Raw genomic sequence first — 13,915 nt, 5'->3', positions numbered from 1 at the left:
TTTATTTCAAGCAAATTTTTGACTTTTTTTCTATCAACACTGGATCTAATACACCGTCATAGAAATTTTAACTGGTGTTGTAGTTGAATGCTTTTGATTTTTCTGACATATTTGTTGCCAGAAATGATGCTAAAACATTGTTGCATGTTGCACCTTTTAACATTAAGAGAATCTAGTCAGAACAGTTGATCATGGCTTAATTTCTGGGATAACGTTTACGATCAGATACTTCAAGTAAATGTTCAAACAACCTGTTCTCTTCTATATTCCTAGACTTACATTGTCACCAACTTAACTTGATCGACTTTTATGAAGATACTTTAACAAAAGACAACTTGAATGTTCTCAAAGTATTTGGTCCAACTTATATTAGCAATGTTATTTACATTTTCAGGAAATAACAATGTTTTTGTCCCATTTTCTGTTAAGTGTACAAAGACATTTTAAGTTCTTTGTAGTAAAAACTATAGAAATGAGTGACAGTGGAAGTGGACGTGCTTTCAGAACAGTGTAGAGCTGCAAAATTTCAATTACAAATTAAATGCTAAAATATTTCTGATGTGATTCCTTAAAGGATCTTATCCTCAAAACCATGATTTTTAAGGGTCATACAACATAACTAAGACTAGCTAGAAGTTGCTTTTAGCATAGTTAAGGGGTCAGAACTTAGACAGACCAGTAAATCGAGAGCTTTGCTTTTTGCATCTCAGCAGCTCATCCAAGAGAATTGTCACTTATTTGATTGGCCAAACTGTGCATTTAATAAGACATCTATATCTTTATGGTTGTAAAATGTGAAACATTTTAAGAGATATGAACACGCTAGTGAAACGCTATGTCTTTAGCTACCACACATAGCAGGTCAGGATTAGCAGGACTGAAAGAGTTGGAGCAAAATGGTGGAAGAGTTTGTAGCTATGTTTGTTTTGCAGGTCGTGTGTTTCAGCCCACAGTGAAACCACGTCTGATGCATAGAGGCCATCTGTGGAAACCATTATCAGCTGTTTGATGCACAATCTCAGGCCCAGAGGTTTCAGCACCTCTGAGGGAAACAGGACAGTAAGCACCAGAGGTGGGATCAAATTATTGTATTGCAACTTATAAGTACGTCTCAAAGCTTCTCCACCAATGTCTTGCATCAAGTCCCAAGTTGAGTTGATGTCCAAGTCATTTGACACAATGTCATTTAATCAAAGTAATAAAAAGTTGAGATTTTTAATCAAGTCTAAAATATGATTTAGTTTGCCAAAACAACCAGCAACAGGAAGTGAATTTCAAAATTAAATGAAAATCAGAGCTTATGTTGCTTCTTACAGTAAATATTAAACTTAACTTAGACATGAATGAATAAACTGATAATGCATCATAATAAAAACATAAGATTATAAAAAAAAATGTTTATGCAATTTTATAAAAGTAAGTTTTGTTGTCAAATTTATTTTATTTTATAATTTTATGGTGCCATCTACCAGCTTTGACACACTGATTTTACAGTTCAGGGTCAAAGCTCAGATTTTCCAGGTGCATATAGTAATCAGACGAAATGATTCAATGCAGAAAAGAAAAACACTGGGAATATTTATGATAAGCAGGTTGCAATGCTAACCATCTGATTTAAATGTTAATCTGAAATCTTTCATCAGTTCTCATTGGACTTAGAACCTATGACTTCCCAGGCTTCATCATTAAATTTGCAAGCAGAAAAGGCCTGACTGTTGAGCTAAAATTAGGATAACATTTAGATATGCTGACACATATAATACATTAGTCCCTTTGTTGGCTGTGATTAATCATTCTTTGTGCAAGTTTAAATCTCAGAAAAAAAATTAAATGTTATTGTCTCTGTACTTTAGTTTTCGGTCCACATGTTTTATTAAGTTAAATTTATTATTTCTTTATCACCTTGTAGTCTTTGCAAGCAAATTTAAATTATACAGAGTTTTTCTCTGTAGTGTTAGATGTGGGGACAATAAAAATGTACTTAAAAACTAGCTGGAAATTATTAAATCTGATTCAAAAATTTTATAAGAAACTGTAAATGTAAGGTGGAAGGGTTCAGGATTCTCATAAACAAGCAATTTATATCTTTCAAATATGCATGTGGAAAAGTAAATAAATAAAAATCGTTTTAGCATTGTAGAGTCATTTTTATCTATTTTAATCTTTTTTTAAAATCTTTCTTTTTCTTACTGTTTATTCAATGTCACATGCTGTTTTTATTTTTTATTTATTTTTTATTATGTAAAGCACCTTGAAATGCCTTGCTGCTGAAATGTGCTATACAAATAACATTTGTTTGATTAAATCTAAACTTTAGCAATGATGCATAGCAAGCATTACATAGAGGATATATTAATTATTCCTAAATAACAGGCACCAGGTGGGTCACCGACAGAACAAATATTCTGTCGGTGACCCACCTGCTTGTCAATCAAAGTCAGTTTATTTAAATTGTGCCAATTCTCATCAAATATTATCACAAGCATTGCAAATTACAATAAAGTCAATAACATTCAATCAGACAGATTCCAAATCACTGCATACATTCTAAGTGAGCTTTGTTGTCAAACTGCAGTAAAGGTCTGATTTCTATTTAAACTAGTTAAACAAGTTCTGTGTAAGGAAACCTAACAGCTCACATGTAGTCATTGTTTTGCAACACTGATTCCTCTGTGAATCAGTGAATAGAGGAGGTTGTGAGCAAGGACATTGGGTTACACATACGTCACGGCCAAACATTAGTGATTGGGTGAAGTCACATCCAACTAGTTCAAATTTCAATAGAGCCCACATTTCCAGCAAGCAATGATTTTTCCAGATTCTCTATACAAAGTAAAGCGTTGAACAAGGGGATGGTCTACACTTTGGAAAAAGAAAAAAGGGACTGATTTTTACTAGACTATGATCACAGGAGTAACAACAACACTGGCAAGACTGTTCCTCAGCACCACCAACTCTCCATGAACCCGCAGGGTTCATGGAGAGTTGTACAGAGTTGTACTCTTTTACAGGGTAAAAGAGTTGTACAGGGTAAAAATCTTGAAGGCAAATGTTTTGGGCTTCTCTGCTGCTTGGCACCTCTTAGTGCGTTCTGGCTTGGCTTACTGAAACCCAAGTACAGTATCTGTTGGTCACCAAATGTTCCCCCAGTACCGACAAACTAAAAACACAGAGGAACTTCAGTCAAACTCCATCAATTATTGACTTTGATGCAACCTCATTGCCTTTGTCACATTCCCTCATAGTCCAACGCTCAAACGTCAAAAACTTGAAGCACATTGCTCCACCTCTTGAAGTCACCACTTACGTCGTCTGGTGTTGCACTTTTGTTCGAGAAGAAACGGCACCATAAAGACGAGAAGCAAAGCAGAAAGATCAGGGGATGTTTGAAGCGGTGTTGGGTTCTGAAACAACGATGACTCTGGATGAACAGAGTGACAACTGCAAACCTACTAGAACAGCAGCAAGAGGTCCACTGTAATTCTGAAATGTGGCAGATGCAGCACATTGTTCTATTGTTGTGTTTGGATAGGTTTTTTAAGTAGCCAACAATGTACTAAATTGTTGGCTGCATAACAATATACCATAACATGAGTCATGGAAGTCTCGTGTTATGAAGGAAAACATGAGACTTAAACTGTTAACTGGGTTATTTTCACTTTGATGTTTCCAGCTGTTTTCAGTCATCAACTTAACACTCAGAGCTTCAACCTGAACACTCAGGACTGTAACGGGAACACAGTCCACACGCGGAAAAATACAATGAACTAAATTAGTTTGCCCTGAGGAGTGGCCACACAGCACTAAACTCATGCTTATGCCACTTTCTGGAATAATATTTAATGCAATATTACAAAAAGTGGAGAAAATGTCAGAGTGTTATATATACACATGTAGAAAGAGGTGCTCTGATCACATGAGATCACAATAAAATCATTGGAGGTACATGCAGGTTGATATATGAGGTGAAAACTAAACATAAGGGGTGTAGTGATGAAGCTCACCAGACACGATATGGAGTTCACAAGACAGATGAAATTTTAAAATTGCTAAAGAAAACTTCAAAAATCCAATTTATGTTTCATAAAGGTCTTTATTTTAGGTCTTCGTTTTGCCACAAACTCAAAAAAATTCTTTTTGATACATCTTTATTTCTTCAGACCTCAGTAGAGTGCTTCAACTATGAATATTCTGCAGCCCAACATTTCCCAGCAACTACTGATGGTTTGCTGTGATTGTTTTTTAGCTCAATGTACCCTAGATGCAGCCATCAGTTGTAACAGTGCTTTCTGCCTCTTTCAGTGTTTGAATAACTTGCAGTGTTTACAGTGGATACCGAAAGTTCTTTTTTCAATTGGGTTTAGGTCGGGGCTCTCTCTGGGCCAGTCAAGAATGTTCACAGAGTTGTTCCGAAGCCACTCCTTTGTTATTTTAGCTGTGTGCTTCGGGTCATTGTCTTGTTGGAAAGTGAACCTTCGACCCATCTGAGGTCCCGTGCTCCCTGGAAGAGGTTTTCTTCCAGGTTATCTCTGTACTTGGCCACATGCATCTTTGCTTCAACTGTAACCAGCCATCTTGTCCCTGCAGCTGAAAAACACCCCCATAGTTTTGCTGTTGGGATTGTATTGGGCAGGTGATGAGCAGTGCCTGGTTTCCTCCACACATACCGCTTAAAATGAACACCAAAAAGTTCAATCTTGGTCTCATCAGACCAGAAAATCTTATTTCTCATAGTCTGGGAGTCTTTCATGTGTTTTTTGGCAAACTTTATGCCAAAGTGTCTGCACTGAGGAGAGGCTTCTGTCGGGCCACTCTGCCAGAAGGCCCCAACTGGCAGCTGCAGTGATTGTTGCCCATTTCTCCACTGCATCTCTGGAGCTCAGTAGTGATCTTTGGGCTCTTCTTTATCTCTCTCACCAACGCTCTTCTCCTGCGATTGCTCCATTTAGCTAGACAGCCAGGTTAAAGAAGAGATCTGCTCGTCCCAAACTTCTTCCATTCAAGGATTATGGAGGCCACTGGACTCTTAGGAACCTTGAGTACTGCAAAACTTCTTTTGTAACCTTGGCCTGATCTGTGCCTTTCCACAATTCTGTCTCTAAGCTCCTTGGGCAGTTCCTTCCACCTCATGATTCTCATTTGCTCTGACCTGCACTGTGAGCTGTGAGGTCTTATATAGACAGGTGTGTGCTTTTCCTAATCAACTCCATTCAGATTAATTAAACACAGCTAGACTCCAATGAAGGAGTAGAACCATCTCAAGGAGGATCAGAACAAATGGACAGCAAGAGTTAAATATGAGTGTCACAGCAAAGGGTCTGAATACTTATGACCATGTGATATTTCACTTTTTCGTTTTTAATTAATTTGTTTTTTTTCTGTCAAGATCGGATACATGAGAAATAATATGAACTTTTTTGATTTTAGCAAACAGCTGCAATGAAACAAAAAGTAGAAAAATTAAAGGGGGTTGAATACTTTCTGTTCTCACTCTAAATACTGTTCATGTCTCGTCACTCTGTTGCTATTAATAGTTGGGTTAGGGGGTGTCAACACTTTAGCAAGGCACTGTCATTGCTGGTTGTAACAGATGGGTAGATGGTCTGTTTACTGTTGGGTCTGAAATAGTCCAGGGCGTCTCCGTGTCGGCTGACTACCAGCCAATGAAACACGTCACACACCTGAGATCCTCTGTCCCCCTCTTGGGCGTGGGGCGATAGGGGGCTAAGGGGAAATTGGCAACACTGAGCCACTACTGGCATAGTGTTGTGTGCACTTTCATTGCAGAAAAGTATTTCAATTCTACACAAGAAATAAATCAGATCAGGTGCTTACAGCTAATATAGGGTGTGTGCTCACCCTAAAGCAAGCATGCTTTGTCCCTTTTTGTGGGTACCGGAGACGCGCCTTCGCACCATACAAAAGTAAGGTATGTCCCTTTATGAAGACAGCAGTGAACAGATGGAGGTTACCAGTGCAAGCAAAATGATTGGGGATAAGAAAAGGAAGTAAATATGGTCACCAAGTCAGATTTCTTGTCATAGCCAACTGGGTCAACAATGAAAAAATTTCCTGAAGTACTTCAGATGATTTCTGAAAAGCTAGATTTTGTTGTAGGGCTTATTTGTTCCTTCAAACCAATGTTATTATAGGTTAATATAGTGTGCTTGCTAGTTTTTGTTAGTTATTATTTAAATATTGTTTAGTTTTAGGTTTGTCATACTTTTGGTTAATGTTTTGGTGCTGAAAAATTATAAACCTTATATGTATAATATCATAACCTGACCTGGTCATTTTATGAGGTTATACAGTTATTGTATATTATTACAAATGAAATAACAAATACTGATATTCAGAAAACATATTTAACTGAAATGAATAAAAATAGTAATTAATGGGGGGAAACTATAACTAACTAGAGCCATATTGTGCATTTAAAAAAACTAACTAGCTTTATATTTTACAAATATAGAACAAATGTATAAAATATCATCTACTTAGCAAACCAGAACCGGAACCAACATTTTGTTTTAAACTTACTAATAGCAACACTGAATAGCAATCAAACATTGAGAACCAACATTTAGATTAATACCTCACTAATCAAGACTCTCCTGCTAGATTATGACTTGTGGAGTATTTATTACTTTAGACCAACGTTTAGCTTTATACTTTAATATTGGAGCAAGATCCAGAGTTAGGGATGCAGGTTAGGGACCAGGACAAGATTCTAGCTGCCAGGGATGTTGCAGCAAAGGCATTAAGGTTTCTGCCACTGTCCCCTTCACATGGGAAGCACTTTAAGCTTCAGGATGGAAACGCAACACACAAACACATTGAGCAGTAGGTAAAGGCAAACTGTTTGAGTCAGTGCTCCACACAAACTTTCATCTTTAAGGTGTAGAATGATGCTTCTAAACTGTGTCTTAGAACAAAAGCAACATTAGCATAAAGTTAAGTGTTGCCTATTTGCAAAACAAGTCTACCTTCAACCCTCTTGCCCTGTGAGCACACTACAAGTAGCTCTTTGAAGGTTAATGAATGTCATTTCTACCTTTCTCTTCTGGCATTGTCGCTCAGTAGGTGTTCATATTTCAAGAAGAATTCCAGGTGAAATCCCAGAAATCTTTTCAGAGTCCACTGACAGTGTTGGAACACATCCTCTGCATGCAGCAAAGCTCTGGAGTAATGAAAAGCAGAGTGAGCTTTCTGTCCGCTACTATCTCTGGAATGAGCTGGAGGTCATGTGACTGTCTCTCTCTCCCACCTCTCTGAGTTATGGCAAATATTTATTATAAATAGAAGCATGCAGAGCTCAAAGAGAATGTCACCTCCTCCTGATGAGCTCCTACTGGGTGTGTCCCAGTAGGAGCTCATCAGGTCCACACAGCACTCAACTTTTGACAGTTCACTGATAACCTAACCATTAAGAATGCCAGAAAAAAAAGGAAACGCATCAACTTGAATTGACAAATATCAAATATTGGTTATTCTGAAAGGTAGTCAGTGAACATATCAATGGCAAAATGAGAAGTTTCAGATTTTGATTGTAAGATGTGTAGGAATGCCTTAGCTGTTTATTTAAATATCTCTCATAAGATCATAGTATGAGTTTGGCACTTTTTTATGGCTCTCTTACTGGTTGTAGACTATATATTCATTATCCGACATGGTAAAGTAGTACCGGCTACTTCTTTTGTAGTACCGGCCTCAGAAGTAGTCGTGATGCTACTACTTTTGTAGCTGGTACTACAACTGGGTCTGTGAACAATGTCGTTGCATTAAACACATTAAAGGGAAAGTAAAGAGCTTATTGTGTCTTTCACCTCTTGAAGAGTTCATTCAGACTCAAGATAGTTCCTATCAGGTTTATTCAGTTTAGATTGTGTCACATTATTCTCAGAAGAATATACTGTAGCTCAGAGTAGAACTCTGAATCTGCGTCTTATGTCAGCAGGGTTGGTTAAGAGTGCCGGTTTTAGATTTGATGATGCAAACTGATCTTGTGGTTCACAGCAAATCCAGGAGGCCCAGATTAACACTGTCAGATTTGATTTCAACACTTTTAAAGTGTCTATATGGGTCCACACTAGAAAATGTTAAGGTAACTCTTTTTGGAGAGTTAGTACCTTAACTCTTATAAAGTGTCAAATAACAAATCTGCTGGAGTTAATAATTTAACATTCACTAACACTAATTCAGTGTTAGATCTTAATATTAACTCTCACAGAGTACTTATTTAACTTCTTAAGAGTTATTTGTAATTAATATTAAATAGGTACTTTATTGTTTTGAACTTTTAAAAATTATTTGGAAAATATTTATTAAAGAGGCAATGATTTTCTCAAATGCATTTATTTCAAAACGTGCACCATAATTACAAAACATATTACAATGTGGAAAAATGTGCATTATTGCTTATTAAAAGGTCTAACATATCAGCTGAGCAATACAAACTGCAGTATGCTTAATACATTTTTCAAGGTGGAAAACGTAAAGCCTGTATCAATGCAATGCAGTTCATGTGATATGATAGAATACATTTTCATACAGAATACATTAAGAAGGGTGGGTTCGGTGAATGCGCATATGAAACTGGGGGGTTGGGTACCTCAAAAAACGTTAAGAACCACTGCAATAAAAGGATTAAAACATGCTGCAAAACGTATATAAGAAGACACAACAGCGGGAATAACGCTTTCAACAGTTTTTCAAAGGAAAAAAATCGATCAGAAAGGTTGATAAATCTGACCAATCTGTGATTCTGGGGCGGAGTCAGTGAATTAACTCCTATAGTCGCTGCAGGAGTTCAGAGTTAAGAAGTAAAGAGTTATTGATTCTATTTTAACACCTCTAGATTTGATAAGGAAACACTTTGTTTTAACACTGGATTTTAACTACTAGTAATATACACCCCAGAGTTACATAAACAGAATGTGACTCTATTAGAGTAAAATTAACTCTGCTTTTGCACAAAGTCTAACACCAAAACATTTAATACTTGAATTTGCTGTGTTTGGGTATCCTTATGTCGTTGTGCCAGCAGGTTGCCAGGCTTATACCCAAGCTCAAAATTCTTTTGTGCAATTTCCAAAGTGAGTTACTAACCTAGCCGTTCACAATACCATTGTATTCATATTTAAGTTTCAGTATTTCCCTATAGTCATCAGGGGGCTCATGTATAACAGAATGCAAAGTTTTCACACTAAAAATGTGTGTTAAATGCTTGAATGTGAACAAATTTAGAAAAACAAAAACATTCAAATGCATAAAGCCATGCATGCACACACCCACGCACCTTTCCTTTATGAATCACAATTTGGGGGAAATAGAGCACAGCTGCTGGTCCACTGTAGCCACCCATAACTGCATAAAATAGCATAAATACCTGTTTAGAGTTAATCTGCTAATCCAACTCCATGTCCAATATGTTACATCTTTGTGTAACAACATTCGAGTGAGGTTTGCAAATCCTTTTACTTTTATTTTATTTATTTTGTGTGTGAGTGTGTGTATCTGTGTGTTATGTTATTGTCTGAGGATAAATGTGGTTCAATTTTATCATTTACATTTATACAATAAAAGATTACAATTATAAAAAAACCCATCAGGTTTGATGCTTCTTGGTCTAAATGGTCCTGATGGGGTGTTTGACGCTTTGCAGTTTATTATTGTAAACAGAAAAAGTTTGCGTGGTTGCCACACATTTTCATGGCAGGTAAAAAGTTTGCGTATATTTACGTAACCCTACACGCCACGTTAATTTTTATACATGCCGACTTGTAAGGTGCCACAAATTTTTTGTGCATACGCCACTTTATACATGAGGAACCAGGGGACTCATGCATAAAAGAATGCGCAGTTTTCACACTAAAACTTTTCGTACGGAGAAAATTTAGAAAGTGCGGCGCACAATGAATTTGGATGTATAAGCCGTACGTACGTACATACCGGCGCACCTTTCCTAAAATCATGTGTAAGTTGTACATTTACAGAATAGAGATGCTTTCTGTCCATAAAGGCGCATTTACAAACCGGGTGGCTGGACTGAAGGCTGGCTGCAGCTGCAGCTGGACCGGTACCGGTACCGCACGGCTCCTTCTTTAAATTCTGCTCAGAGATCCAGGATGATCAGTCTGGATTAATCTAAATGCTAATAAACCATCATCAACATTTACCACCAGATCAATGTGATCTCTGAACAATCGGTGACGTCTCCATCAGAGCCAAAGCGCTCCGCAATTACGCAGCTCACCTTTATGCAGCTTCTGATATGTCTGATTGCAGACACACCTTGATCACCCTGAAAATAATCAAACCTGTTTGGAGTCAATCTGCTGATCCAAACCTGTTTTCTTTTTCAATCAGAATGAAATTTCCCCACAGATAACATGCATTTCATGCGCTTCAGCGACCAGAACAGTGCATTACATCTTTATGAGACAAAAACTGAGGAAATGTATTATATTCTAGTGAGGTTTTCACATCCTTTTATTGTTATTTTCTTGATTTTGTGTGTGTGTTAGGTTATTGTCTGTGAATAGATGTTCAGTTTCATCATTTACGTTTAAACAATAAAATATTAAAATCATGAAAAACATCGGATTTGATGCTAGTTTGATATTCACAAAAAAGGTTTGCGTATATTTACGCAAACTTTGACGCAAAGTTCATTTTTATACGTGCCGACTTGTGCGTAAAATATGGAGCCGCACAATTTTTGTGCTTTATACATGAGTCCCCTGGTGATTTAGAAATTTGAAATTCCTTTCCTTTGTTACCTTAGGGTAACAATGATAATGTTGGACCTTCTCCATGTTCAAGACTCCAACAGAACAATGGCCACCTCTATAACAGCAAACTACCCTCTCCAACTCATTAGGCAGGGAGCCAGACAAGAATGAATCACACGTCCTGAAGGAGAGGACCATCGCCATTACTGGTCTTATGATTGATCCTCAAGTGTGTGACCTTGGTAAATATGTTTTGTAGTGTAGAATGTAGTTGGTATATCACTTTGAGAGTGAACAAAACTTTTGCATGAACTACCCAAAGAACAAAATTGAAGAAACACTGAAACTAAATGTAGTGATAAGGCAATATGCTGGTATGACTAAACAACATAGAAATAATCATAAATTCAAACGGATGAAAACCATAGGCACAATGCTACTTGGCACACTCTGCTTTGGTGTTTGCAAAGCAGCCAACCAGGAAGCACCATTCATTAGATCTGAGCAGCTGACGCAGTGAAGGCCTATTGTAACCATAATGTTTATTTTCTTTTCAGCTTCCATCAAATTAATTGACTTTTTGGAGGCCTTAACATATATGAAAACTCGGCAAACTTGGCGGTCATCACGCCTGTGCGAAATTTACATATTTTAAGGTAGTTGCAAAAATCACAACAGAAACGGCTCAACAAGCCTTGTGGCAACTTTTCAAAACCCTCTGTGCACTTCATTGTAGAAGCATGATAATTGGTAAGGAATAACACAAGTTTGTATGTGTGTGAAGGCAAGCCTATATTTCTATTTTTGTCACTCTGTGACCCATTCCCAGTCATAACAACTCCTCAAGGCCTGCAAAAAAGTCTCTTGCACCCATGGCCTACACCAAACAGGAAGTTGTATGGGGGAATTGTTTTTTTTTTGCCGTAATCCAAGAGCATACATTTTCAGTCTGAAAGCAGGATTTCATGTCTTTGGCTCTCAAAACTTTTAATACTTTTGCTTACATTTTCATTTTGAAAGCAGGACTTCATGTCTGTCTTCTCAAAACTCCTAATGATTGTACTCAAAACTTCTCCTCGCGCTCACACTTGGTCTCTGCTCGGACTCTGCTCACTTTTGGAAACCCCTTTTGGCACAGTCGCCTGGCAATCTCTCAGCCAATAGAATGAAAGTGTTGTACTGGGTACGTTTGTTTCTTTCTAGTGGGTGTGTGTGGTTACTATTAACTGAAGTGACCTGTGCCATCCACTGGCGACTAGTGGGTGAGACACAGGCTTAAAAGCTGGGGAAGGTTGTGAGTATCTTCAGTCAGAGTCTTCTTCAGATTCGTTGTAATACAGACCTCTACAAGAGTCAGTATTCCTGCCAACAGCCATCACTGTCTACAATAACTCTTTGAAGAATGGATTAATGAGCTACACAGTTCAGAGAAACATGGTTGAGCAAGTTTGGTGTAGAGGAACTTCACTAATCTGGACAGAGCCTTACAGAACAACTTTAGGATAAATTAGAGCAGAGACTGTGAGCCAGGCCTTCTTGTCCACCATTAGTATCTGACCTAACAGATGTGATCTGAAATATCAAAATTCCTTTAAGCACCTAAATCATGTGGAAAGTTTTGTCAGAATAGTTGAAGCTGTTTTAGCTGCACTCTGGGCCTTCATTCTAAACCCTAACCCTTTGAGGTACCTTAGGGGCTGAGAACCATTCGTGGGGAGCCCGCAGCCTCAGAGTGAATCACCAACCCAGATATAAGGAATAACACAAGTTTGTATGTGAGTGAAGGCAAGCCTACATTTCTATTTTTGTCACTCTGTGACCCATTCCCAGTCATAAAATATTGCTAGCTAAATTAGCACTAACTAATTTAATTTCCCTTTGGGATTAATGAAGTATTTTTGAATTTGAACAAACTTTGCTGTGGAAAATCATTGAAGTGTGTCGATTATCGAAAACTTTACAAAAAATACAAACATTGGTTGATTTATTGACAGTGTTGAGTTGAAATGTATTTTATTGGTGATTTCTTGATATATTGTAAAGTTCTTTAGTCAACTCTGATTGTTTTTACATGCCTAGTAGAAATACATTTTGACTAAATATATGGGTTTCTTGGTTAGATATATACTATATACTACTATACTATATTACTGTCACAATAAACTGATCTGTACAGTGCTTTTTGTGTTTTATCCTTTATACAAAGACATAGAAGCTATATAGTAGGGTCACTTGACTATGTGGCTACAGGTGTTTAGTGTACCTTGTAGTTGCCCTCAGCTTGTAGTTTTACTCTTTGTTTGCAGTATAATGAATATCTCCCTTTGAATGCATGGCTGACCTTGAAGACTGCTGCCAAATCAAAATGTCTCCATGTTCAGCATAGATGTTTGAATTAATATACAGCATAGATCAACTTGGGACTAGGAAAGTAATATATAATAGAACATATTGTTTTTTGTTTTTAAGAAAGTGACAAAATACTGCTGTTTTTCTCACAAATAAAATCTAAAATGTGTCACTTTGCTAGGCATCAAATAGTTTCCAGTTGTGTTTCTCTCCTCTCTTTATTTATAGAATTGTTTCATCTGGAGGCAGATCATAGTATTCCAGCTTCAGTCCAATATGTTTAGCACCTCTGAAAAGTCACATGTGAACAAACTGCTTGTGAGAGGGTAGACAACATGCCATTCCCCACATCATCAAAGGCCTGTGTAAAACAGCAGGGTGAGGGGAAATGTCACAAGCCAACACCAGGCTGCAGGCCTAATTACTGATCTGAGTGTGTGTTTGTGAGAAACACCAGCTTAGGTGCTTTGCACCAGTGACCTCAGCTAGTATTTACCCAGTAAAAAAGGCTGTAGCATCCTCTCTGAGTATGCAGAGGAGCTGTGTCCATTGCTTTTTCACTTGGCATTGGTAGGTCAGGACTGCAGAATAATCCAGTCAAATTTGTCTTTAAACTGTAGTATGCTGGGTTTTATTTCAGAATGAATTGAATTTTATTTCTCCATGATAGACCTCCACACATCAAGGTGCAGGAGGAATGTGGTCTGCATCATGAAGGACTCCACCCATCCTGCACACAGGCTGTTCCAGCTGCTCCCCTCAGGCAGGAGGCTGAGGAACATCCAGAACAAAACCACCAGGCTGAGGAACATCCAGAACAAAACCACCAGGCT

At 37.7% G+C, this 13,915-nt stretch overlaps 1 protein-coding gene across 12 annotated transcripts in view; it reads right to left on the bottom strand.

Moving 5' to 3' along the window:
• The window catches only part of ablim2 (actin binding LIM protein family, member 2), a 145,872-nt gene that overhangs the window by 129,505 nt on the left and 2,452 nt on the right, over positions 1-13,915 (bottom strand). For 6 of the 12 annotated variants that reach the window (XM_008434836.2, XM_017310473.1, XM_008434838.2 and 3 more), the window contains exon 1: positions 7,055-7,212. The exons of 1 other annotated variant lie outside the window; for it this stretch is intronic. In XM_008434836.2, coding sequence (XP_008433058.1) covers positions 7,055-7,070 — 16 coding nt within the window. In that variant the 5' untranslated portion in view covers positions 7,071-7,212. Of the gene's footprint in view, positions 1-7,054; positions 7,217-13,915 lie in introns of those variants that run through there. 5 more of the 12 variants (XM_008434832.2, XM_008434835.2, XM_017310474.1 and 2 more) reach the window with 4 other exon arrangements.

This window comes from Poecilia reticulata, linkage group LG18 (genome assembly GCF_000633615.1).
Source record: "Poecilia reticulata strain Guanapo linkage group LG18, Guppy_female_1.0+MT, whole genome shotgun sequence".
Classification (NCBI taxonomy): domain Eukaryota; kingdom Metazoa; phylum Chordata; class Actinopteri; order Cyprinodontiformes; family Poeciliidae; genus Poecilia; species Poecilia reticulata.
The sequence above is the reverse complement of the archived record's forward strand: the minus strand, read 5'-3'. Positions and strand labels throughout refer to the sequence as shown.